At 38.5% G+C, this 27,565-nt stretch overlaps 1 protein-coding gene across 5 annotated transcripts in view; it reads right to left on the reverse strand.

The window, feature by feature from the left end:
- MAGI2 (membrane associated guanylate kinase, WW and PDZ domain containing 2) overlaps nt 1–27,565 on the reverse strand; it is a 1,357,364-nt gene that overhangs the window by 309,742 nt on the left and 1,020,057 nt on the right. For 3 of the 5 annotated variants that reach the window (XM_043588690.1, XM_043588689.1, XM_043588693.1), the window contains exons 7-9: nt 26,709–26,766; nt 4,491–4,612; nt 2,055–2,237 (exon numbers count right to left, since the gene is read on the reverse strand). In XM_043588690.1, the coding sequence (XP_043444625.1) occupies nt 2,055–2,237; nt 4,491–4,612; nt 26,709–26,766 (363 nt within the window). Of the gene's footprint in view, nt 1–2,054; nt 2,238–4,013; nt 4,143–4,490; nt 4,613–26,708; nt 26,767–27,565 lie in introns of all 5 variants that reach the window. The other 2 variants (XM_043588691.1, XM_043588692.1) reach the window with 1 other exon arrangement.

The following is a 27,565-nucleotide window of genomic DNA, read 5'->3' on the forward strand; positions in this document are numbered from 1 at the left end:
GTGAGGAACTGAACATGTGTTCTTGAATTAATGAATAGGAATAAATAGGGGACAGTGAATAGAATTAAATCCTAGGTTCTTTCTCTGTTGGGACCTGTTTTGTGATTAATTTAATGAAGAAAGTCTGCTCAATTATAAATAAAAGCTTTGACTTTGTTGTTGAATGAGGCTGGCTTGGACTGTGTGACTATAGCAAACTAGCACGATGAGTAAGAAGGGAAAAAGCTTTGCTGTGCAAATGTCTTGTTTTTGCCTTTTAAGTTTACACTGAAAAAACTCTTTTCTAGTTTTGAAACATGGAATAGTGGGTTGGATCAGAGAAAAAATAACTATTCTTTATTATGAAAAGAAATAGGCTTATTAAGTCTTTCACTGAAGTTCAAAAGCTTTGAGGATCACATTTCCTCTACTAGGATGCTATTAATTCCATAATTTCCTCTTATTCTAATTGTAAGCAACAAGATGATTTTCAGTTGAGTCATTTGATATTTCTCCGTGATTTTTTGACCATGAAGGTGTGGCTGCTTAGTAAAATAACACTAGATGAGCAGTGGAATTGGACATTCTTTAAACTTAACTCTTACAGAAAATTATGTGCACATGATTTTTACAACTGTAGTGTTTAAAAAATGTGGTTAGTTTTAAAACTTCACTCAACTTTTAAGGAGATATAACACGTATTAAATGGATTATTACTCACTAGTGAGTGGCAGTGACAAATATATCCATTAGGTGACACTGAAAAGAAGTAATTTCTGGAGGAACCATTTAATAAATGGTAATATTCACCATTTGTTGAATGGCAAATTCACAAACATATAGACCACACAGATGTGATAACTTTCCCTCAAAAGTAATTCTCTCATTTGTGTTTCTACTAGGACCATTAACTTTGGTGAGTTAATACCACAAATTAAATCAACCTTGTGGAAAATGTGAAATGGCAATATAGTTGTTGGAGATATAGTTACAGTACTTTATATACTCTTTCTAATGTATTTCAAAAACTACAGTACAAAATTCTTGAACCAGTATTTTAAGTACGTAAGGTAAAATCTGATTTCTTCTGGGGCACCTGGGTGGCTCAGTTGGTTAAGCGACAGACTCTTGATTTCGACTCAAGTCATGATTTCATGGTTCACGAGATAGAGTCCCACATCAGGCTCTGAGCTGACAGTGTGAGGCCTGTTTGGGATTCTCTCTCACCCTCTCTCTTTGTCCCCCCCCTGGCTTGCACTTTCTCTGTCAAAAACATGTCTTTTAATTTCTTCTTCCCTTTTTTTTCCAGATAAGGAAACTAGCATTTATAAATTATGGGATTAATCCAAGGTCATGGGCCAGGTGGGAGAATTCAAAATCAGACTTGAAAACCAGACTTAGTTCATTACGTTTTTTCTCTACCTCTGTACACCTTTCATATTTTACATTTTCTTGACCTTCATAGTTTGCTTCTGCATCTCCATGTTAAACAAATTTTGATTCTAATTTGATAGACATCCAAGTAACTGCATGTGAAAATGGATTCGTAACAACTACAGGAAAAAAACCCTATATAGTAAAATATTGATAGGGACATATAAAGATGAATACCATTCAACATTTTTTTCTATGAGATGAACATGCATATTTAAATATCTAACCTGGGCAATTCAACATGAGACTCTCACAAGATTAATGCAGATTTTAAAATATCAATGGTTGAATATAAGGTAGAATAGTATGAAATGTTAATCACATCTCTAAGAAGGAATTCTAAAAATAAGTTAGAAAAGTGTCAATCTCAAGAGTCCATTAAATCCAGCAAATAGAAGGGGCAGTGGGAAAAATGAGACAAAAATGATACCTGGAGCTATTTCCAAAATACTTCAATTTGATACTCTTAAACTTAGGAGAAACATAATTTCTAGTTTCCCTAAAGTGAAGTGATCTTTGACCTTCAAATGAAAAACACAAAGAAACTCCTCCTATTTGCCTTAGGAAAAAAAAAAGAAAGAAAAAAGAAAAAAGAAAGAAAGATATTGTAAAGCAAATTTCCGAAGTAGTAAGGAACTCACCTGTTTCCATTTTCCCATCCTGTGCTGCAGGCCCATCGGGAATGACACTTTTCACCTGCAGAAACTCATCAGGCTCGTCTCCACCAATGATGGTGAATCCAAAACCCATGTTGCTCTTTTTTAGGGTGGTGCTGAGGAACGTTCCCTTCAACTGGGATGCATCCCGGGTGAAGAGTGGTTTTTCTACATTGGCCAATATAAGTTAAAAAAGAAAAAGCATGTTTAAGGCAAGTTCTCATGCAGAGGAAACCCCCTACTGAGCAGCAATCCCAGGGGTAGGTGTGGGGTCTCCTGTAGTAAACGCAAGCAGGGGGTGGGGAGTGACCTGCTGACACAGAGCAGTCCCACGCATCCAGGAAAGGTGCAAAAGCTGCTTGGTTTGTGGAAAGATTTTCTGTCGGTCAATGTTTCCATTCACCAAAGTAGCCCTCCTTGGGCTTTTTAAAAAGGGCCGAATCAACAGGCTGTCAACACCTACAGATAAAGAAGAGCCCAAATGATCCAGACACATCTGGATACATTTCTCTTGTTCTAAAGGACTCCAAGCAGGAGGTATGTGTGAGTGGCTGGATAAATCCTTTGAGGGATAAAACTAGAAAGCCAAAATGGACTATTTTATTTTTAAAAGAATAGCAGCCATGGTATGCTACCATCTTTTCAAAGGTCTCAATTGTTCAGAAGGACTGCCTGGATGTGGGAACTGAGTTAACTTTTGTTTATATTGTAAGATGCTATAAAATAACCAGATAAAGTTCTACTGACCTTGTAGTCTTTAGTATACTCTGAAAGGTGAGCAAAAGGCAAGCTGATATTTCTCTATATAATTATGAATGTAAAGGTAACACATTTTGTAACAATATTGTTGATACATTCAAATCATATACCTAAATAATCTGAACAAAACTTGACCCCACTCATCTAGGTTTGACCACTAATTTGTTATAGAATATGCTTTTCCAGCTATGATCTGTAATAAACATATTCCTAAGCATATTAAATGCTTAAAAATAACAGGCTGGGAAATAGAATTAATATCTGCTTTAAATGCTACCTCAGTCAAATATGTGTGTGTATATATATGTGTGTCTGTATATATATAGGTACATACACACACACTTTGGGTGATAGGATTTGATATTTGCAACAGTCACCCTATATACAGTAACTTAGCTAACTATTTTGGTGCTTTTGCTGCTGTTACATTTTGGGTGATATGCAGTAGATATAATGAGTCATCATATTGGAATTTTAATTTATGTATTTATATATCACATATATCTTTTAAAATATTAAATATAATTCTCTATTTTACATTTAAGCTTATTTTACATCTCTCTACTATATTTTTTATTATGTTTTTAATATGAAATTTGTTGTCACGTTGGTTTCCATACAACACCCAGTGCTCATCCCAACAGGTGCCCTCCTCAATGCCCATCACCGACTTTCCCCTCCCTCCCAGCCCCCATCAACCTTCAGTTTATTCTCAGTTTTTAAGAGTCTTTTATGGTTTGGCCCTTCTCTCTCTAACTTTTATTTTTCCTTCCCCTCTCCCATGGTCTTCTGTTAAGTTTCTCAGGATCCACATAAGAGTGAAAACATATGGTATCTGCCTTTCTCCGTATGACTTATTTCACTTAGCATAACACTCTCCAGTTCCATCCACATTGCTACAAAAGGCCAGATTTCATTCTTTCTCATTACATCTCTCTTCTTTAAAATGCAAATGAAACATGCATGTAACCTTGCCATCTACGTTTCCTTTATAAATGTAACATGTACAATTGGAGAGAAGCTTTAGTGACACCTTTACATTCATTGTGATTGTGCAGTAGTGGTAAGGTGTTCATGCTTTCATTGACGAGCAAGAGCCCACAAGATGTGAAAAGTTTGTGCAGCACTCATCCCACTACGTGGTTCCAACGTGTGGTCAAGTGCAGTGAGCAGCCTCGGACATACCAAAGGGCCAGGGCCTCCCTGTGCGGTTGCGCAGACAGTAAGACAAGTCAGTCACGCTGCGCGACCTCTCCAGCACAGCGCGGGGGCGGGCAGATTTGGGCCTGGGTAATGTCGATGAGGAGCCGCCTACTGTCACAGAGGAGAACAAGCCTTATTCTTGTGCGTGGTCTTTGAGGACAAACCTATGAGTCTCTATGAATCTGCAGTGCACAGTACCACTGTCAAAACCCATTAATCTCCACCTGGCAACATGCTGTACATTTCTACAAGGTACTGCCGGAGGCTTTAACTTAATCCATGGTTGCTAAGTGCATCCGTTTAGAAACAGAGCTACCACCCAGCTAAAGCTAATAGCGGGGTTTGGGGAAAGCACATCGATTATTTGAAACAGTCCAAGCTAAAGGCATATTTGGAAGAACGGGCAGTTTGATAGATGATTTTTCCCCTTGAAACGTTGCACGTTGACATGGTACTTACCTCGGAAACCTGGGGCCTGCAGGGGCTTTGTTCCAAGTTCTGTGTGGGGCATGTTATGCTGCTGTAGCTTCCTTTTTGCTTCCAGGACAGGGTTTTCAAACTGTGTTCTTCTATTTATGTGGCTAAAAAATAAAATTTCAAATTAGGATAACAGTGGGGCAAAGTCATTTAAGAGAACATATGTATAGCTCTACAGAGAGCAGGCGATTAAGAGACACCTTATGTGATTAGTCAAGTCCCCCCCCCAACCCCCCCCCCCCCATGAGGTCAGGCCTCTGCTGGCCTGTGGACAACTCACATTTCTGTGACAGAGGCAGAGTTCTCAATAGCTCGATCATATGTTATTGTACTTAAATCATGCATGATTCAGCCAAAGAACTAGAATGTGCACTTGCTTTCTGGTCTGCTGTGAGATGAGTTTGATGCATTAAAACCAATGGTCAGGGGTGCCTGGGTGGCTCAGTCGGTTAAGCGTCCGACTTCAGCTCAGGTCATGATCTCACGGTTTATGGGTTCGAGCCTTGTGTTGGGCTCTGTGCTGACAGGGTGGAGCCTGCTTGGTATTCTCTGTCTCCCTCTCTCTCTCTGCTCCTTCCCCTCTCGTACTCTGTCCCTCAAAAATAAATAAATGTTCAAAAACATTAAAAAAATAAAACAAATGGTCAGCAAAGGAAATGTATACCAAATGGTGTTGAGAAGAGTATCATCTCAGCTTTGCAAAGACCCCATATCTAACAAGATAAGTTAAATTCACTGATCACTAGTGACCAGCGTTCACACTTTTTAGAGTCAGACAGACCTGGATTGAAGGGCTGGGATACAGAAGGAAAGATTCCCAAATATATTTATGGAAGTCATAGAAATGCCTGTAGGAGGGCTGATGCTTAGATAAATCAAAAGTAGAGTATTTACATTGGATATGATGAGATGATAAACTCATAGATATCAGACTCATAGCTGTGGATCAGCTAACTTGAGGGTTTCTAGTATAAGAATCCCTTATAGTCTGCTTACAGTTTAATGAATTCTTGTATGAAATTTAGAGCTCCTTGTCCATGAAGAGGGTAGGAACCAACAACTCTGCCTCATGGCAGCACCACACAGCTCTTTCTGTAGGATATAAATGCCCCCACAAGAAGGCTGACATATACACTGGTTTTGGTTCTTTGTACAAACAGAAATAGGATTATGGTATGAAAGCCTGAAAAGCAAAGAGAAGGTAGAAGAGGAACGAACAGGTCTGAGTACTTAACTCTGTTTTAAGTGTAGTAGATACATTTTGTCAATGTAGTTAAGCAACAGTCCTGAATTTGAATCATTGCTGTTTTAAAGGCAATGAGACTGACACGTGGGAGATCGGGTAACTTATTCTAAATCTCCTGCCTACAAAGTGGCAAGGCTGGGATCTGACCATGCCTATTTCTAAAAGGCAATTCTTACCTATGTACCTTCTCTTTCTGATGTATTAGTTCACACTGGTAAGTGCACCCCTCCCCCCACAGAATCCTCTGGTTATGTCTTCTAAAAGTACATATTAGAAAGAAAAGGAGGCAAAAGAAGCGAAGTCTCAACAACCAATTTTCTATTGTTATAAATCAGATACTTCCTAGTGAGACAGAAAAGCAGTTGTCAGGAACGTGATTCCATGGCTGCAGTATCTAATTACTTCCTCACGGGGGTCGGGGAAGGGTAGCTGCCTGCCACACAGGCTCTTGAATCAATTGGCCCCGGATTCAAAAACCTAGCTCCACCACATGAATAGTTATGTGATTAAACCTTCATCTGTCGTATGGACATAATATTGCCTTCCTCCTGGGCAGGTTGTGAAGGTTTGATGAAATAGTGAGTGCTGGTGCAGAGGATCAAACACAGACAGCTCAGTAACTAGCAGCAGCTGTTACCGCCCTGCCCCCAGCATCACTGTCCCATCCTTACCATCACTGTCAGCATTTTGAGTCCATAGGCTTTATGGGATTGGGGGGGAGGAATTTAAAAGCCCTAGGCCTTTCTTTCATATTGCTTCTGGTGCTATTTAGGAAGAGGGTGCTTTATAGCAGTGCTTTGGTAATGGAAGTCACCAGTACGGAGTCCAAAGTAAGTCTGCCTTATGTAAAATTCTTTCCAATTGGAGATAAATACTACTGTAATGCTCTTGTGCACAAAGGAGTCACCGTGATCTGTGGCGTGTAGTGAGCTATGGCGTGTGATCTTTCAAAGCTTCTTCACCCTGGAAACTCTGATACCCCCACTCCATTGCAGAAGGATCAGAGTTTGAGGTTTCTCTTCCATTTTCTCCACTTTTCATGTAACCTGCTTGTTAAAATCCCCTGAAGTCTTCCTATTACCCAAAGAAATATCATTCCTGACTTTGCCTTTCCTTATCTCTGTGGCTTCTGTGGCTTCACCTTCGCTGCATCACCACATGCCCGCTTTGCTTTGACACACTTGGAGCTACTCTCTCAATGACAACACTAGGCCAGTGCTCTTATCTTTTCATGTGAGATTCAGTGATCAATACTGCAGCGCTTGAAGCAAGACGACCTGGGTGTGATGTGGCATCTTGGACAAATTACTAAACTCCAGAAGCATCAATATTCTCGTGTGCGAAATGGGGACATAACTATCTGCTTCTTGGGATTGCTGTGAAGATCAGAGAAATAAGGTTTGCAAAGCACAGATACATAGGGAGAACCCCACAATTGTCAGGTCTTAGTTACTGTTTATTCTTCAAGGCCTAGCTAGTCTTTATCCCTATTATAAATAAGTGCTGCTGTCAGGGTCATTATCATCACGATGCTCTTCCCATCTGGGCTTTAACTCCTTCCCTAGCTTCCCCTAGCAACACTGCCAACCTGTGTTCCACTCTTCCCCTTGGCTCTCATAAAACCTTGAACAGAATTCTCTTGTCCCAGTTTGTTTGTTTGTTTGTTTGTTTGTTTGTTTGTTTTCTTTAAAACTGTCTCATCATTAAGAGGATTTGGGAGCACTTTTAAGGCACAAAGTCAACAAAGTAAACAAAATCAGGCTGATGTTAGTTGAATCTAGGTAGAAGATCCATCAACAAACTTGATAATATAGGATCCTACTTGTTTACCCGTGTTATGTGACAAATGAGCTTTGAGCTTTCAGGCTGCTAATTCCACTGGAGAGAGAATCTAGTTATATTCTTCTGAGTATTTATGTTAAACCCGACATGTTCAGAGGACATAGTTACCATTCCTGTTACCGTTATCTAGGTTTTGGATTAAAGAGGTTTTCGTGATGTGATCTACAATATTCTAATGATAGTTTCACAATAATGAATTTCACGAACTATCATAACCATATCATACAGTAGTTTAATAATTGATTTTTGTGTTTATTTCCTTCCCTCTTTTTTTTTTTTAAAGTTCTTTAGTAGTCTCCACTTAATTGGTTTATTGGTTGTTAATGAATTTGCAACACAAGGAGAGGCCAAGGGTATGCTACTAGCCAGGCTCCTGTGTGTGTGGGCTCAGGTAGGAGACACTGCCCTGGGGCAGGGCACAGTCCCCTGGTGTCCCAACAGATGGAAGGAAAAGGCCCTCACTTCTGAGGAATCTCCCGGATGAACACAGTGGCCAGTGAGCAAACAGAACCAGAGGAACTAAATGAAAACAAGGGAGGGAGGGACAGATGAGCAGGGGTGGGGGAAGACAGCATCCTCTGGTAGCCCCCACCCCTGCCCATGGGGGCTCATTAGCCTGTGCCTGGGTCCAAATTGTGCACACCTGTGTACGTGTGCCATGTGTTCATCTTTGTATGCTAAGCAGTGGGCACAGTGAAAGACATTATTTTTTGGTTAAATAACTAAATGATGAGTGTGTGTTTTAAAACTTGTTTACAAATATATGTTAGTAATTTTGAGAAACCAAGAGACTGCTTTGAAGTGTACTGAAGTATCAGCTTTCTTCATTTCCTGTCTGTTCTATTTCTGTTCTGCTAGGTCACTGTTCATCACACGAGGAAACTTATCCTCAGAAAATACATTATAAGAGCATTCTGAGATACATTTCTATATACAGTTGGGTTCCTCCAACTGCCACCTGCATGCAATTATTTCCTTAGCAAAATCAATGTGTGGCCACCTGCTTTATGGACACTATTTTGAAAATACTCCATTCATCATCAAAGTGAATTTCTAGAGTTCACAGAGAATGAAAATATCAATGAACCAGTCTGGCATGCCTTGTACCCCACAAATAGTGGAAGCTGGGTATGGCTTTAGTATCCTGAACTAATTGCTACAGAACATTCACATCATCATAAATGAAGTCATTCATTTAAAAGTTAAAATGCTCCCAAGCTTGAAAAGCCTATCACAAAGAAATATGATTGTAGCTGAGTAAGAAAGCTTTGTCTTCCTTGTGCTTCCAAAATGAATAGTTTCAAGTCCTTTCAGCAGGGATTTGGGAGTCTTACAATGTGTACAAAGGATGTGAATCATAAATTCCACCATCCTTCTCATTGTTTAGGCTGTAAGATCATTGCTAGCTATTTCATCTTGCTTCCATATAGACCAGGAACCTGGGGTGCTACCAAGAGTTCTTGCCCTTTAATTATATCTAGCCTATTGTCATTGTACTAATAGAATCTTTAGGTGGTACCTGCTAAGGGGATAAAAGTCATATTCTAAAGTGGGTATATTCTAACAACCTAATTTTCTTTTCACAAGAACTACTGACATGAGATGCTTCCATGTTGGAATGGCAAAGGGATCAGGGTGTTCAAGGATGAGGTTCGTCTTTGCCTTTGTGCTCACTCATTTGCAGCCTAACTGCCTCCTTTCACTATGGAAGGGAAACTTAAAATAAGTTCATCTGTGGCAGTGCTTTGTAGTTCTGAACAAACCCGAGGAGCTTAAAAACAAGCAAACCAACAAAAACACAAAGAGAGAAGACTCAAGCCCATGCTAAATCAACAGAGCCTTAATATCTGAATGAGCTATAGGCATTGGCATTAACAAAACTTCCCAGATAGCACTAGTGTGCAACTAGGGTTGCAATCTCCTCTGGAGTTAGACGCTGAGAAGGTGTGAAAAGGTAGTTGAATAAGGAATTTCTTGCCTGATAAGATTGATGTGGAAGTCTCCTTTTCTCTATGTGGCCTTGGGGAGTACTAGGAAATGCTATATTGGCTCTAGAGGAGAGGACTTATGATATCACAAGTTTCACAACGTGCACGGAGTGGGGGGGGGTGGATAATATTTGCAACTGATTGGATGATATGCTACTCAAAGTAGTCCCAGGTCAGGTTCCTGTTTGACTGCCACCTCCTTCACTGAGGGAATAGGAGAAACAGGAGTAAAGTTGGACATCCTAAGCCCATCAGTACACACAGGACAGGTCAGCTGAGGGTCATCAAGGCCATCATCTGACCCTCACTACCAGTGCTGCCTCCATTTTCCAGTCTCTTCATGCCCCACCTTGCTTCTCCTGGGTTTTTGGAGATTAGTTCACAGTCACAAATGACATCTTCTGTACCCACTGGCTACTCTCCCACCATCTTGACTAAAATTGAAAGTTTAGAAATAGACCTTTGGGTTGATGTGAGAGAGACAAGAGAATAGCTTTCAAGTAGAGACTGCACCGCAGCTGAAATATTTACAAGGTGGTCAAGGTGGTTACACGAATTACTTTAAGGTAATGACGAGGTGGCCAGCGCTCAATAAATATTTGTTGAGTAAGTGCATGGATGGGAGGCAGGCATCCATGAAAGGTGATAGATCTCATTGGTTTTTCCAGTTTAACTGTCTCGTGAAATATATCTTGTGACAGAACTTTATGTGAAGTTTAGGGCCAGGTCATGTGATAGAACCAATCTGCATTTGGTTGAAGACTCATAAAACCCCTCAAAATAGAAAATCTTCCAACACACTCTTGTGATAGGTGAAAATGTCAGCCTACTATGAAGATGGAAGATTTGGATCTGAGAGGCTCATTACTAGTAGTTGCTACCTTGTGTTACCCTAGAGATGTGCTCATATGGAAAAGCACTATGTTAGGGACAAAGTGAGGGAGCCCACAGAGGCAGCCACTCAGTATTGAGTGTGGAAGATTGGTTTGGGATTTTGGGTTGCAGCTTAGTATATCATTCCTTGTATGTAATCTTGCTCCTTTAGGGGTTTCCCAAAATGTATTTCACTTGGAGCATTTAAAAAAATATAAAATAATTCCTGAATGGAATTGGAGTGTGAATCTCCTGGTTCCTTGGAATTCCCTAGGTTTTCTGTGACCCCAATTCGGATTCCCATGCTTCTGGGTGGTCAGAAAAGTCTGCATATTACCTCCTCACATCTGAACCCCTAGACTGTAGCTGCATTGGTGAACACATACATTGTATCCTCCTTATGCATAGTTTATTCATTTTATAACAAGCCTTGAAAAGACTTCATAAAGTTTTCTCCACTATGAAGTTTCAAGTAGTAAAAACTATTTCATGCCTTGGAAACTAAGAGAAGATAATAACCCTATGGGGATCTCCTGGGGCCAACCCTCTTCCCAGAAGGCAGGGTAGGATATTAACACCCTAATCACTATAGACATGTTGCTGGGATTCCCATCCAAGCTCTACTAGGTGTGTGACCTTGGGGACATCATTTGCCCTCTTTGTGTTTCAGAATTTTTCATGTGTAGAGTTGGGATAAAAGTAATATCCACCTCATAGAATATGCATATTAAATGAATTTAAGTGAATAAATCACTTCAGACCAGTACCTGGATATAAGTAGTCAATAAATGCTATCATGATTCATCAAATATTTGTTTCTCAAATACTCTTTGCTCGGCACTATGGAAGAAGGTGCAGGGAGGGGTAAAGATCAACCAGACATGTAGTCTAGTAGGAGAGATAAAACAGGAACAAAAATAATTATAAAATAGGGCTTACATAATACAAAATATGCCTTACAGAGCTTTGAAACGCTAATTTTTAAAAGTACTAGTCTAAAGACAAATGTTTTAAATATATTTTATTTTAAAATAGGAGCTTTGGATAAATGGAAAAATTGAATCCATTTTACTAGGAGCATTAAAAAAAAAACAGAATAATTGAATCCCACCTCTGGAAAGATTTCTTCCCAATTCTAACACTTAAGTGATAATTTTCTTCCTATAAATGTCCATTCATTATGCCCTACTGTACCTGAGGGTAATGTGAGTTTGCTTTGTGAATGTGGGTGGGAAGATTGAGTTATTCACATATTACTTGCTCCTTCTTTTCCTGGACAAAAGGTTGTCTGACCTGGGGATATAGTGTGCAGGTGGGAGGCAGAATCATAGCTAACTGAGAAGAGTATCCACATATTAGCACTGAAATTCTCACAGCTGAGGAGTCTGTCCTCCATTTTTCATGAGTCTGAACTTACCAAATGTGGATATATTTTCAGATAAATGAACTCTCTCCCCCCTTCTCCAGCAGTAGTGTTAAGTTACTTAGTTAAGACATTGACCTGCAATGTGTATTTTATATATAAGGGGCATTCATCTCTTATCCATTTGTATAAGCTTGATATTTTACTCCTAGCAGAAATAGCACTGTGCACTGTCAATCATGTCATGAAGCCCCCAGGATGTACAAGATACATAGACTCACTTTCAAAAATTTCAGAGCCACTGGGCATGCATTTAAAAATATTTTCTATCCATCCCCTTCTTGTTCCCATAAAACATCCCTTTTAAATGTTATTGCTGGGTGCAATGTTGTTATCAAAGGTATTTCTAAACTCGCTTCTCAACTGAGCAAAAAAAAGTGAGTTATAAACTTAAAGGTAAGATAGAGCTTATCTAGAAGGAAACTAGAAGACTGCACTATTCCAGGATCTTTCTGTATTAAGAGCCAAGACTAATACATCATCTTCCACTGGTATCTGCCAACAATGATTGAATGGCTTTGTCCTTCAAGTCTCATATTTAAGTTCATTAATTTATCAGTGTTCCAGGTGCTGGGGACACAAACATGACTATGACACAATTCCTTCACCGACAGGGCACATTACTCCACTGGGGAGACAAACAAGCCAGGTGACCAGCCACCTCAGGTCCTAGGACTAAGGGATTTCTCAGGGCATGAGACTTTAAGTTTTAAAACTGGGACAGTCCTGGGTAAATTGGGACGAGAAGAAAAGGTGACTTTTCTTCTGGTTCAGAGAAAGCCTCAGAAAAAGGGGACACTGGAGGAGGCTCTAGAATGCATTTTGCCAGATGGAGAGGGGGCATTTGAGAAAGAGAGTAAGGGACACAAAAGCATTTAGGAATATTCACTTTTGCTTAACTAGAGTAGAAGACAAGTGAATACACAGACGCACATGATTGCCTGTGGCTGGTGTGGGAGCCGGAGGTAGAGCAAGATGATGAAAGCTACAAGACTGGAAAACCAGTTCCAAGTCATGGTATGGGGCTTGGTTTTGTCAGCAAGTCTCCCTACTTCCATTATGACTTAAGTCTAATGGATAGCTGTAGCTCTGAAAGTCTTCATCATGGAGGATATGCCTTATTCCTGAACTTGGGGGGCATTATGAGTTTTACCATATCAGCCAGATTGGAAAATTGTGGTGCTCCCTAGAATTCTCAATCCTTTCAGCACCATTTTACTGGTCACCTCCAATGCACTAGGTATTGTTCTTTCCTGGATGAATAAGAGGTGCTCCAGGACTATGAAGAATAACTTTGTCCAGGGAACTAGACATCATCATGTGCTGGGAGGTATGAGAATAACCTGACCTGTAATATACTCTGTGTGTTGAACTGGATTGTTATTGATTAATAAATTATGTGCTGTTAAAATGTGAATCACACTATAGTGTTAAGTCCTCTGAACTGCATACATCACTCACATATAATGATAGACATACAAAGCCATGGATACAGGAACACTTTGGAGCCTGACTCCAAGGACAGTCAAAGAATTAGCAAAGACACTCAGAATAGTGAGGAATCATGCAGACAACATCACCGATACCTGCAATTAACCAGGAAGGAGGAAGCCAGGGAAAGAGTGCTAATAAATGGGGGATGGACAAGACGGGGGCAGTACTGTGGCCGATTCTCACTGTCAACTGGACATGAAGATAATTCCAATTCCATCTGGTACCAAAACTCCCAACATTCCCAGGTCCGATAACCATACTGAGAAAGATATTAAAACGTATTACGTTTGACTATTGGGTCTTTATTACTGCCTGGACTGGGGGAAATCAAATATATAGCTATTCCTTTTACACACTGGAAAGTGATGCAGGAGGAACTAGAAAGCCAACCAACAAACAAAAAAACACTCTTATTTTGATACTTGGCATAAACTTTCACTATGATACCATGGGGCCTGAGTGTGGGCAGAAGGCTCTCGTTCTGGGAAGGTAAGGACCCTGGGAAGAAAGGCATGGGAAAAAAAAGAAAGAAAGTAGTGGGAATAGAGAATACAGGTTTATCAGAACTAGGAGCAAAGAAAGGTGGAAATGAATTACTCCACGGTTGTTTTCAATAGGTTTTTTTTTGCAGGACAAGTATTGTTGCAGGGTTTCACATAATTAGCATACAACGTTTAAAATTATGCCATTACTGTAAGAGCAAAGCTTCATACAGATTAGATGATAGTTCCATGTAGCTGTAATGGGGTATGTATTTTCACATAACATGTTTGTTCCTTTTCATAATACGCACCAGGAAGGCGAATTTAGGCTGAGTTTATATTTTTCATTCTGAATCGTTAAATAAAGATGAAAGGTGTGATGTTGAATATTTCAGAAGCGCATTCCATTTTGCAGTTTTAAAGTTACTTAGTTCCTGTTCTGATTTAAATTATTTAATAGATGCCACAATTTGGGGAGAAAACAATTGTTTGAAGAAAGAATGTCAGCCTTGTAAACAAAAGAGAAAATAAAGGGAGAATGGTGAATGGTAGAGGGAGTGGGAACTATTATTCATTGAACAAACACTATATGCCAAACCCTCAGCTAAACAGGCTCCATACTTTTAATTCATGTGGTCTTCAAAGTGGGTAAATGATTTTCTACAGATCTCACAGCAAGGGGCAGGTGTGTGATTCAAGCCCAGCTCTGTGTAGTGCCAAATCCAACAATACTGATTTATGTGGTTCTGACACAAATACACACTTACTTTTCAAATGACATAATTTACATATATACAGGCATGGACTATGTTTGTAATCCTTAATATACTTTATCCAGGCGATTCTCAACTTCCTTTCACCAGAATTCATTGTGAAACTGGTAACTTTCACAGTATTGTAAATTACAACAGGGAAATGGATGCAAAAAGGGCAAAAATTTTTAAAATACGGCACATTATTTTGATTATGAAATGATTTTGTTTTTTTTAGACCACCCATAGATTATGTACATAGAAATGGGGACTTAGGTTTCATAAGAAAACGTGTGTGTGTGTGTGTGTTTTGCATACTGCGAAAAATGAAATGGTAATGAGAATATGGGTGAGGAACTAGGAGCCCTGGCTTTGCATAATGCGGTTTTTAAACCAGAAAAGTCTCCTTCAAGGATTGCCTTTCAGATTCACTGAGGGTTAATCTTAACTCAATTTTCTTGAACTCTGCTCTTTAAACTGTGGAAGTCGAACATAAGTCATGTCTCTGGCAATTATGATATCGATCATAAGATGATTCGGCACTAATATTTATGAACAGGTTAAGGTTGTATGTGAGTGAGAATGAGGGAGTCAATAATAACACAAATATGCATGTCTTGTCTCAAATTTGATAAGGGCATGTGAGGTCCTACTGAGGTCCAGTGATACAATAAGAAATGAAAATGAGATACTTACTCAGCAGGAAATTTCTTACATGGTAACACAGTGGAATCTAGAGAACTGCTCAACTCTCTCCCTGGCACATAAAGGTTATCTGTGAGCTGTGGACTCATGAGGAAGAACAGGGGTGAGGGGCGCCATCTGCACTCTCTGCTATCCTCAATCTCACGTGTGCATCTAGGGTTTCACTAACATGAAAGCCACTTACAATGAGTCTGAGTTGTCATTCTCTCCTAGTTTTGAGACCCAATCAGTATTCAGAGTTTAAGCTACATTTGAAGGTGGAATCCACCACTCACTACCTTTGTGAAGTACCCCTGATACCTCTGAACTGCAGTGGCCCATCTGTAAATATCCTACTTACCTCATGGGACTATTTTGAGGAGCACACAGAAAAACTGTATGAAAGCATTTAAAGATGGAACATTATGGAAATTTAAGTTGATTTTAATGTTATTTTATATTTAGAGTATGAGAGTTAACTAGAGCTTAAATATGGACAACATAAAGTCTCTAAATTCCTGTCCTGGGCTGTAATTCTATTCTCACCTTGTAGTTTGATGGCTTGACTTCTAGAAGTTTCTCCATCCATGAAACATGAATAATAGCATCTAACATAAAGTTTTGTGGTGATGATTTAATGAGTTATTTAAAATACCAACTATCTACCAAGTAGGTAGGTACCAACTTAATAGATGCTAGCTATTAATATTACTTTTCTGGGTTGACTAATAGCTACTAAGTATTTACACATTAAGTCAATGTCACAAAGTAAACTACTAAGTAATGTTACAGAAAAAAAAAAAGAAAATAATTCCTATCACTTTATCTATCTGAAAATATATTCACCTTTTTTTTTTGCACCTAATTAAAATGGAAGAAAGGGAAGTAAGAACAGGATGAGGGGACTTTGTCAGCCTCCATACGTGAGTGTTGTGCTTAATGGAAATCTGAACTAATGTTTTAACATTATGATGAACTTAACAAACGGTGCTTAATAAGCTGTCAGAAACTACATACCTAATGGTGAGTTTCTTCTAGACTACATTAGTGCAAAACTAATTTCACTGGTTCATCACAGCAAATTGACTTTCTTTTGCCTGTATGTAGTAGAGCTGGCTAACCTTCTAAGCCACAGCGTAGAGTATTTTTTTTCCCCTGACAATTTTGAAGTTCATCTTATGTAGCTAGATTGAATTTAAATGTGAAATCTTATAATACAGATCTTTTTTAATCCACCTGTTTTTAGTATACAATTAGCTGAATCTATTTTAATATCATTTGGTCTAATTAAATGCAAAGTCACCTGTTAAACACTAGTAATAAATAATGTTTAACAATATCGCTTCACATCATAAGGGGAAAACAACATTCCCTTTGAATGTATTCAGCTTTGATAATAGTTCTTACCCTGGCTTTTTGTTTATAAGCTTATATTTATCTTTCTGCCCTTTTTTTTAAATTTTTTTTTCAACGTTTTTATTTATTTTTGGGACAGAGAGAGACAGAGCATGAACGGGGGAGGGGCAGAGAGAGAGGGAGACACAGAATCGGAAACAGGCTCCAGGCTCTGAGCCATCAGCCCAGAGCCCGACGCGGGGCTCGAACTCACAGACCGCGAGATCGTGACCTGGCTGAAGTCGGACGCTCAACCGACTGCGCCACCCAGGCGCCCTACTTTCTGCCCTTTTAATGACAATTGTAACCACCATCTCATGTCTGTAGATATGAAGTACATTTATATTTTTTCCATGGCTTTGTGAGGAGATTCTATTATAATAATCCACCCTTTTTGGAAGCCTTCTTTCCATAACACTCATGTGATGGGACGGTTAAAACCATTAAAATAAAATTCAAAAAGTGGTAATGTATATGTTATTGTCTAGCCAAATAACAAGTGGAAATTGAAAGAAAATGCTTTCAGATTTTAAGTATTCTTTGATCAGCAGTTATAATGAGAAAATAATGAGGCTCACACAGGAAAATGGCCAAAATTATCCTTGTTAACACAAGGTACAGTAGATATTCCTTGAACTAGCAGAGACCTTAGCAATCACCTAATCCAAACCGCTCATTTGACAGATAAAAGCCAGGGAGGTTAAGTATAATTTTGCACTTGCCTGTGAATTCAAAATCATGGATGCAAAAAGGACAAGTATTACTAACATCATGGTCTGTGACACAGCATGAATTTTGAATACCATTATCTGCATATTGCAAGAGACGAGACTAAAGTTCTCATGTGGGGGTGGAGGGGCATTAAATTTTACCCATTTAGGGTGACCATCCTCTGTTTTATTCAATAATAGGCTGCCCAAAGGATGACATCAATAGGCCACTTCCTGGGTTTGACTAAGTTCCCTCATCCCTGACAGTACTAACATCTCTCTGAGCTGAATGTGATTCTAGTTATGTATCCATTAAAGATCTAAAAAGGCCTAAATGCCAGCCAAGTACTTTAATTCCAGAAAGAATTCTTTTCTAACACTGGGGGGAAAATGGCTGTGTTGTTTCAGTATGCTAGTTTTCTACTTGCTGTGATCCTGAGGGATTTTTAGGATAATTTTGACTCCATGGAATTTTCACTTTATGTGCTAACTTTAGAACTTAGTCTAAGATAGGACTCCAAAGTATGTGATGATATGGATTGGTAGCATGAGACAACAATCTGCAGTTCACCCACAAGAAGCCTAGCATGTTTAATCCAGAGAGAGAATAGCTAAACTATAGAAGCTAACTGTTCTACAAATTATAGAATAATAACAGTGATCTTGGGGTGCCTGGGTTGGTCAGTCGGTTAAGTGTCTGACTTCAGCTCAGGTCATGATCTCATGGTTCATGAGTGAGATAGCTCATTAAGTGAGATAGCTCAGAGCCTGGAGCCTGCTTTCGATTCTGTGTCTCCTTCTCTCTCTGTCCACCCCCCCTCCTCTCTCTCTCTCAAAAATAAATAAACATTAAAAATTTTAAAAAGAAAGAATAATAACAACAATCTCTTTATGTGTTATATAACATTGCCTTGGCTTGGCAAGAGGCAAACAGGATTGTCCAGTTGAAGATAGTAGCAGCTTTCTGATGTGTTGCCTTGCTATGAACTCCATTGGACTGGAGTCCCCTCCTCCAATGGCAGGGACAGCAATTCCCACAGGGCTGTAGGTCTTCTCAGTGCAGGAATAATATCCTCCACACAGCTCATATCCAGCTCAAAGGGTTGTCTGCAACTGCCTTGAACAGCAGGTCCCCCAAATGCAGACTGTCTTCCCTGCTGTTCCCAAGGCTATTTTCAAGTTCTCATGGTCCTATAAAAATGGTCGAGAAGGAAGAAGCATGATCTTTCCTCAGGAGCACACAGCATGGTGTTTCTGGTTGTGACTACTCCTGTCCTCTTTCTCCCTGTAATGCTGAGGGCTCAGGGACTGTGTCCCTCACACTGCTGCCTCCACGACAAGTTCCTATGCTCTGTTCTACCTGGTGTGCTACTGGGCTATATGCCTATGCTTCACCTCTGCAGAAGCACCTAACAAGAGCCTGATTTAATTTGCTAGATTCATAAAAAAATGCCTAAAGACAAAAAAACCCCAAAGTTTTACAAATATATTCATAAATATATTCTCAAAGAAAAGTTGATGCTGGAGTAATAATTCCCCTGTCTTTCATTACTGACTTCAAGACAAAGAAAATAATTCATTAGAATTGTAAAAATTGTCTTAAAAAACATTTATATGTAACTCTGATGCCAAGGGTGAATAATTCATTGTTATTTCTAAAATTCCATTTGCAATTAAACCAATTTAAACTTCTGGATGCTCAGAACATTCTTTATTTGGAACCTGAAGGTTTGTTAAATAAGGTGGTTTATGAGATCAAACAGTTTCTAATAAGAGTGTTTTTAATTAGAAGTTTTCTTTCCTTCATTTGAAAAGACATTCAGGGGAGGAGAAGGTAACTAGAATACAGAACACATTTTGATCATATTAGAATGAAGCAGCAGTGGTGAAGGGCCTCACAGCATGACAAATTATCTCTGATCTCAGGTGAGGGATGGATGAGGGGTGTGCATTCAGATCCCGACTGGATGGTAGTGGTAAGAAGAAAGATTGGACATGGGACTTCATTTTGATTGAAAGGATCATAGTTTAAAAATATTTGAGGGAATCTGGCATAAAGAGTAAAAGGAAGCCATAAGCCTTTCTTCTGATCTGTGGTTGAACTGTAGTGTTAGGAAAGTAAATTAATAGCCAGTTGAAATTTATATAATATGAGTAAGTAGTACAGAGGGGGTAAGTAGGAATTGCCAATTACATACTATCAGAAATGCTAATGTAGGGTGCCTGGGTGGCTCAGTCAGTTAAGTGTTCAACTCTTGATCTTGGCTCAGGTCATGATCTCATGACTTGTGAGATCGAGCCCCATATTGGGCTCTGTGCTGACAGCATGGAGCCTGCTTGGGATTCTCTCTCCCTGTCTCTCTGCCCCTTCCCTGCTCATGCGTGTGCATTCTCTCTCTCTCTCTCTCTCTCTCTCTCTCTCTCTCTCTCTCTCTCAAAAATAAGTAAATAAACATTTATCTATATAGCTATATATATATTTTAAAGAAATGCTAGTATAAAATGCAAAGAGGATGTGTATGAAGCTAGGGTGTCCCTCACTTATAAGACCAGATTGCTTGTTTCTTCCAGGCTGAAAAGAGTGACAGCACAAAGGAAGAAACTGGCCTGGCTCAGAGCAGAGGAGGTAAAAATATAAAGCTGCTGACTTAGCAAAACAGTTACTTGTTTTGAACAGTTACTTGTTACTTGATCAGAAGAGATCAAGTGCCCCACATTTATTTCAATAGACCTGTTCCCTTTGTTCAGTGAAATGAGCTGATTTATACTTGTTTAATGAATATGAGAAAATATTTTGTCAGGTAAAGACATTTTATATTAGTATAGAAATATAGCTACTCTACTGAACAGTCTCTCTTTGCTGTATAGGGCATCAGACTTTATCAAACTTCAGCCTAACTGGCCAGATGTCCTTGGAGAACTCAGTGAAGTCGTCAGAGGACTGGTCCCCTTGTTTGTAAATGTTGTGACTGTCATTTGGGATAATGGATGTGAAAGCACATTAAAAGTTAAAATAATGCCTTAAACGTTACTGTTTCTACTATTACTTTCACAAATCCCAGCTATATGAGATTACATATACAATAGATAATTATGACCAGAATAATGTCCTTAGGAATTAGTCTGAAACCTCAATCCCTTTGGAAGCCACAGAAGCATCATACTCTGCAGTCCTTGCTTTATGATTTCAATGGGCTTATGGAATGATCACTAATTCTAAAGAAACACCGTTCTTTATTCCATGTGGCATGCTCTCACCATTAAATTAAATGGCATCTTCCTTACAAATCAAATCATTTCCCTTAGAGTTGTTCACTTTTGGGGGTATAGTGTAATCATGAACGAGCTGCAGAAGTAATGCCATAAGGAGAAGCCTTATCCATGTTATTGGGACACACAAAATAAAAATAACTAACATTTATTAAGCACTTGCTCAATACGTGTCAATTGCTAAGCACCAACTGTGGAATGAGACTATCCAGGTTCAAATTCTGGCTCTATTATTTAGCACCTGTAAAACTATCTGTACCGCAGTTTCTTTCTAAAGTGAGGATAACAATACAGACTTCAGAGGTTTTTTGTTTTTGTTTTTTGCGAGGATTAAATGAGCTAGTATGTGTAAAGTGCTTTGAATACCACTTGGCATGTGGTAAGCTCACAATAAAAGGTCTTCCTCTCCTCTCCTCTGTCCCTTCCCTCTCCTTCTCCCCGTCTTCATCCTCCTCCTCCATGATGTGTCTACTCAAGATCTCCCAGCTGGGAAGCTGCAGGACTGGCATACTGTGAAACTCTGTAGCCCATACTCTTGGCTACTAACTGATAGTAATTGGTATTACCAAATGCTATTGACAAGATTTGGAGTTCACCATAGCATAGAACATCACAGAGCAAGTGCATGGTACTTCAGTTTAGCATCTTCTCTTGCATACATTTGTAAGTTGGGGAAAGGATTTCTTTGTTAAACAGCTGTTTTGATAGCATTAAGAAAAGTTTGCCAGTGTTTGACAGAAAAAAACTGAAAGTTTGAAAAAGTAACTTTCAGTATAGGAAAAAAAAGTCTCTAAGGACAAACAAGATTTTAAAAGGGTACTCTTATCTGTTTATTTCTAATTGGAAATGTTTTACCTTCATGCTGACTTTTAAAAAAAGTCTAAAGTTGGGAAGATTTTCTTGGAAAATTTATAAAACTACTCAGAGGCATGAAGGAGGGAAACATTCTTAAGATATGATATTGAGTTAAAATCCTCTCTAACCGCTTTCCAACTTGCAACATCATGACGAATACTCACCATTAGCCATGAAATGAATGTGATTTTCCTTTTACATTTAATGTTACATTGAGGATATTATGCAGTATCTTTCAGACTTTCTGGAATTGTGTACAAGTAACATTTTATGGTAGCAGATGCGTGACATCACATGAAAAACTTATAAAACCTTTACATGAAAATCACATCTGTCAGTCCCCACTATCATTTTAACTGTGGTTATATGGTTTGCTTCTCCGTCTGTGACAGAGGAGGCAGCTTTGCCTGAAAGCTGTTCCAGGAAATTGTGTCTTCTGGACTAGCTAGTTAAGCAAATTGTGTAACTGCCATTGAAACCAAAATGTACCCAGCAGACATAATTTCACAAAAGAGGAGAAAAAAACCACATTTGTACAAAAGTCACAGCTGTTCAACTCTACATTTTGCACTTTTCTCATTGAAAATTTTTTTTCTCTTCTGTATGAACAGTGACAGTTACATTTCTAGTTAGCAACTGCAGGCCTTCTTAATACATTGCTAAGTACTGTGCTATCATGGATTTGGTGTCTGTCAGAAGAAATTGGGCTAACTTCTGCCTGCTGCTCCATAGAATAGAAACTTGGTCCATCTGCCCTGTCTGCAGATGAAATAAGGGAAGATGTTGAGTAGGGCCCATTGTTCTCTAAAATGCAGAGCTGTGCGGCTGCCTCTGCTGCTCCAAACTAGTGCCAACATCCCATGTTAAGGTCCACACAATATGAACTCTTCTTCTTTCAGGTCTTACAAATCTTAATCCTGGTGGTCACCTTGTCCAGAGTCACTCTCAAGTCATTGCTAATGGAGCTAAAGGCTCAGAATGCTTGGGTCAGGAGATGGTCTCAGGATGCCTGGGTGGCTCAGTTGGTTAACTGTGCAGCTCTTGATCTCGGCTCAGGTTCCTGGGATCGAGCCCTGAGTTGGGCTCTGTGCAGATGGCGAGGAGCCTGCTTGGGATTCTCTCTCCCTCTCCTTCTGCCCCTTCTCTGCTTATGCATGTGCTTTCTCTCTCTCAAAATAAATAAATGAACTTTAAAAAATGTAAAAAAAAAAGTCTCACAGGCTGTGTGCGACATGACCTCCCCTTGTTGGACACCTTCCTTTCACTGTGAACCTGCACTAGAGGTGGGCCAGGGAGATGTTCTCTAGGGACCCCTCATTCTTCTTAGTGATGAGTTTCAGAGGCTTGTTCAGACCATTACAGGCTTATGCTAAATTTATGGGATGCATTTTGAGCAAAAGCTTGGAGTCTAGGCTCTACAGTCAGAGTGCCTGGGTCTAAATTACAGCCATTCCTCTCAATAATGTGTGATACTAGTTAAGTTACATAACTTCATCAACTGGGATTTTCCTATCTCTACACTTAAGACAATCTACCTCCTTATCACTATAGTGAGAATTATAAATGTGGTAAATAAAGACTGTTGAGCACTTAACCCAGTTCATGGCACATACTAGGCACTCATTAATGTCAACTATTCTGATGATATGGTAAGGATGATGGTGGTGATAATTTTTCTGACTTTTGAATATAATAAACCTAAAATTTTAAAAGTGATTTTGCACAGGACAGAATTGTGGCATAGAAGGGTAAAATCGGTAATAGTGGTCAAAACCTATTCAATTCAGGTTTTTCAGTTTCGAGTTGTATGAACACTTTCCTCCTATAGATCGCTGGAATTGCTATCTGCTTGTCTGAGGCTGACAAGGAGTATGAGTGTTTGTGTAACTGGGCCAGAGGCACATTTCAATCCAACATGCCCTGCTGATGACAGAGGGTCCTCTCTGAAACTTCTGCTCCCAGACACTGGTCTATTTGAACAGAGTGACAGGCTGCTAAGTTAGACTTCTAGTGTCCCTGCACAGGCTTTTTTGGCCACTAGGTGGGAAGGTGGAATGTTTGTCATATTTTGTAACCATACCTCTAATTGTGTGAGTGTGTAATTAAACACCAAAAAGATGATAGCTCTACAGAACACCTGCTGTCCATCATTATTAATAGAATTAGTGAATCAACATTTTCTGGACTACAGATTTACAATGAAGACCATCTTGCTCTGTTTCATTAGCTGAATATTAATGTTACAAACGTATATGATTCCAAGATATTGATACCAATGTTATCACTACAATTATAAACAGTGTCTTAATCTAGGTATATTGTATCTTACATATAATGATATCTGTAATGAAAAGTTGACATCACAACTTAAATTAGACATTTATTATTTTTTGGTATAACTATATGAAATTAGGTGGCCTTTATTCAACAAAAATACTTTATGGGCTGAAAGTGATGAATAACCACTACACTCAATATGTAGTGTTTCCACTTCATACAGTTTCCACCAATAAGACTACTTTAGAACCAATACATACCTTGTGAAAATAATAGTGTAATAGAGATGCAATTCACATTTTTTGGAACAGTTAAAACAAACCACATAAATAGATATATTTCAGTTAAAATGGACAAGTTGTCTTTGTTGTGACAGGAGATATCCCTGATTTTAAGGAATGTTTATATTATATAGGATAAATGGCGGCATTTTAATTATTTTGATAATTTTTTTCGAAGGACATTTCTAAGAAATATTGGTATATAATTCTACTTAAAAATTATCTTCAGATTTGAATTATGTGTCTCAATTTTCTGGTTGGTCAGATACACCCCACACATCTACTAATTGGTGTTGGTATGTGTCACGGAATCATGTAATGGGGAAAAAGCCATGACAAGTGGTAGAACTGGATGCAACCTAAAGGAAGTTAAAACAATCTGACTCACTAAGACCTGTGTGTATGATGTCACATTCACTTGAAATCTAAAACTACTAAATATGGTGGTCTGATCTAATGATACAAGATGTGACAGGGTAAATTATGAATAATTTTCTGACTATGGTGGTGATACATGAAAAATTAAGTGGAGACATAGAGACAGAAATATAATTTAAGCAAAAGCAAATAAGAAAAGACAATCATTTGGAGTATAAAGATAATTAGGACAATTGTCTTTTAGGGTTACAGCTAGTGTCCAATTCAATAATTAATTGCAAGGGGTCTACCACAGCAGATCTTTACTTGAACAACACGAACTTCAATGATTAAGAAGGTAGGAAGCATTACTTTCTGATGTGTTGGGTGTCTCACCTCTATGACAGACAATTAAGACAGGGAAGAAAAGTTTGAGTTAAGTATTATTTTCCACATTGAAGCCAGCTTGCAAGCAGTTGAAGGCATGGGAGAACAACCTGAAGAATTAGAACAGGGTGGGGGCCAACAAACTATGTCCAGCAGGACAAATTTGGCCAGCTGCCTATTTTTGTAAATAAAGTTTTATTGGATGATAGCTATGCGCCTTCATTTAAGTGTTGCCTATGGTTGCGTTCAAGCGACAGTGGCAGAGCAGAATAGTTATGACAGAAGTCATATGCCCCCCCGCAAAAAAAAAAATTGCTATCTGGTTCTTACTGGAGTTTGCTAATATTTGGACTAAAGAAAAAAATTCTTATTCAATGAATTCTGTAAGGAAGTGTATTAAACATGAGATCTGGTTTGTCACATACCTCAGTTTTCTTTCCTTACATGGAGTTATCTTGGATTTCAGATGTAATAGTCTTAGGCATAGTACAGCATGATTTAGTGAATTAAGACCAGCTAGCATTTATTGGAGACCTATAATGTTGATAAATTAATCCAGAAGCTGCAGCTATATTATTACTAAAATATGTGTATCTTAATTGATTAACAATATAGTAGAACTAAGGGGGAGGCTTATAAGTATACGCAAGTGATGTCCCTTTATTTTTGCAATTAGTGATACCTCCAGGAATTCACTTTATTTTTTGCATCTATTGAGTATCCCCTGACATTAGAGCACTAGATATTATGTAAGAAAAACGCACGTGGTAAATGAGGTGAATTCATCTTGACTTGAAATGACTGACAGTGATGCCAAATTTGGGGGTTTTCTAGATGAAGATGAAGGAGATACTCAAGGGCAGGAAGCTCACAGATCTTACTCATCATCACCTCCCCAGCACAAAGAAGGGCTTGACACTTAGTAAAAGCTTAGTAACTGAATATTATTACCAAAACAATTTAGCAATAATGCCATTGATCACTAACCCTTCACCATCTAGATTATTATTGTTAAAAAGAATGTGATTAGAGAAAACAGAGTTAGATCTTGATAAATAATGTGAACACCTCTAGTTTTTCAGTCCTTGCATCTCTTGGGTAGTAAACTTCTCATAAGCAACATGTAGGCTTTGCTATTCACCCAAGAACATAAACATTACACACTAGAAAGAATAAAAAAATTCTCTACCAGAAGAGGGGGTTCTAGAAAAGTAAGTTGCATATTTAACTTTTGGAAGTCATGAATATTACTTGATTTTCCTTAATATATATAAAGCCCTAATAGGGGCTTTATTTGAAATAAAACAATGTATGGAGGGGGTAACTCATATTATACCATACATATACATTACATTATACATGTACATATACTATACATTAAAGCAATGCAACCTGCATTAGACAACATAAAAGTCCAATCTGCAGAAAGAATAATATTAATTGGAAATGGGGCCTTAAAAGAGAAAAAAAATTCTAAATTTTATTTCATCCTTCAGCTGGAAAATACGGCTGCTTTATTTAATTGGTTTCAAAATCTATTTTAATAGAAAATCTCTTTTGCACAACTAACCAGCTCCCAACATTTTGATTGCAAAATGAAGGGCACTTACTTTGATAACTTTAATTATCACTCACTTAGAGGACAGTGTGAAACACTTTTCCAATTGGTGTTTCAGAATCATGAGTCAAAGGAAAAGAATGACAAATTAGCCAGCTGGAGAAGGAAAATACAGCTAGCTGGTGATGCTTGAGTCTTTGTGGATATTTCAAAGTAAGATGAAAGAGAAACAAAAGGGCTGTTAGCCACACATGCTCAAGAAATGAAATACTAACACAATTTCACAACATGTTAATAACAAGTTAATAGCAAACTTAAAGACTTACTCAACATAATAAGTGCCATATATGGGATCATCAATTTTTTCCCAGCCATATGGAAGCTCTGAAAAATAAAGAGTTATTTCTTTCAGTAAATAAGCAACAGATATCACAATTTCTAATAAAAAGTAATATAATTTAATTGTTCACGTATTGCAGAAGCAGTCTACCAAAGTGGAGGAAAGCATTCAGAGTCAGCACTAACATTCTGACACGTATTGTACGAACTATAAGAAGCAATGACTTGAAAACTGGCAGTTAAAACACAGAGCTCTCTTCTCTGCAGATATACTGCTGGGCTAGCTGTTGATGCCACGCCAAGCAGTAGGATGGCACGTCATCACGTTATCACCACTTAGGGCAATACAGAAGGCAAATTGCTTTCCTGACAGTGCATACCATTTTCTTATTTATTTGTATTGTTAAAAGGAGCATTTCAGGATAAAGATCATATTTTCAAAATACCTTTCTGAGGATAGCAAATAGTTTCTGATGACTGAAACAAAGGCATTATAAGTTCTCAGTTGACATTCCACAATTCAAGATGGTTAGCTGGCTGTTCTCTCCACACAGGCCAGATTTTGAATGCTGCCAATATACTCTCTGGGCATGGTTTTCAAAGTCTAAAATTTTGAACCCACTTTCCTTGGCAATATGATTCATATTTTCTATTCTTCATGGTTAATTTTAATACACACATTTAAAAATATCAATAATACTGTACATGCTTCTATAGGCAAAAACATGCTATTTGAAAACAAGATTTATTTTATGATACTGTTTTCCAAATACATTGGAGCCTTTATGATTATTAACACCTATAAATATGAAGAGTATTATATTTTTCTTTGTAGATATTAATT

Source organism: Prionailurus bengalensis, chromosome A2, assembly GCF_016509475.1.
Source record: "Prionailurus bengalensis isolate Pbe53 chromosome A2, Fcat_Pben_1.1_paternal_pri, whole genome shotgun sequence".
NCBI lineage: Eukaryota > Metazoa > Chordata > Mammalia > Carnivora > Felidae > Prionailurus > Prionailurus bengalensis.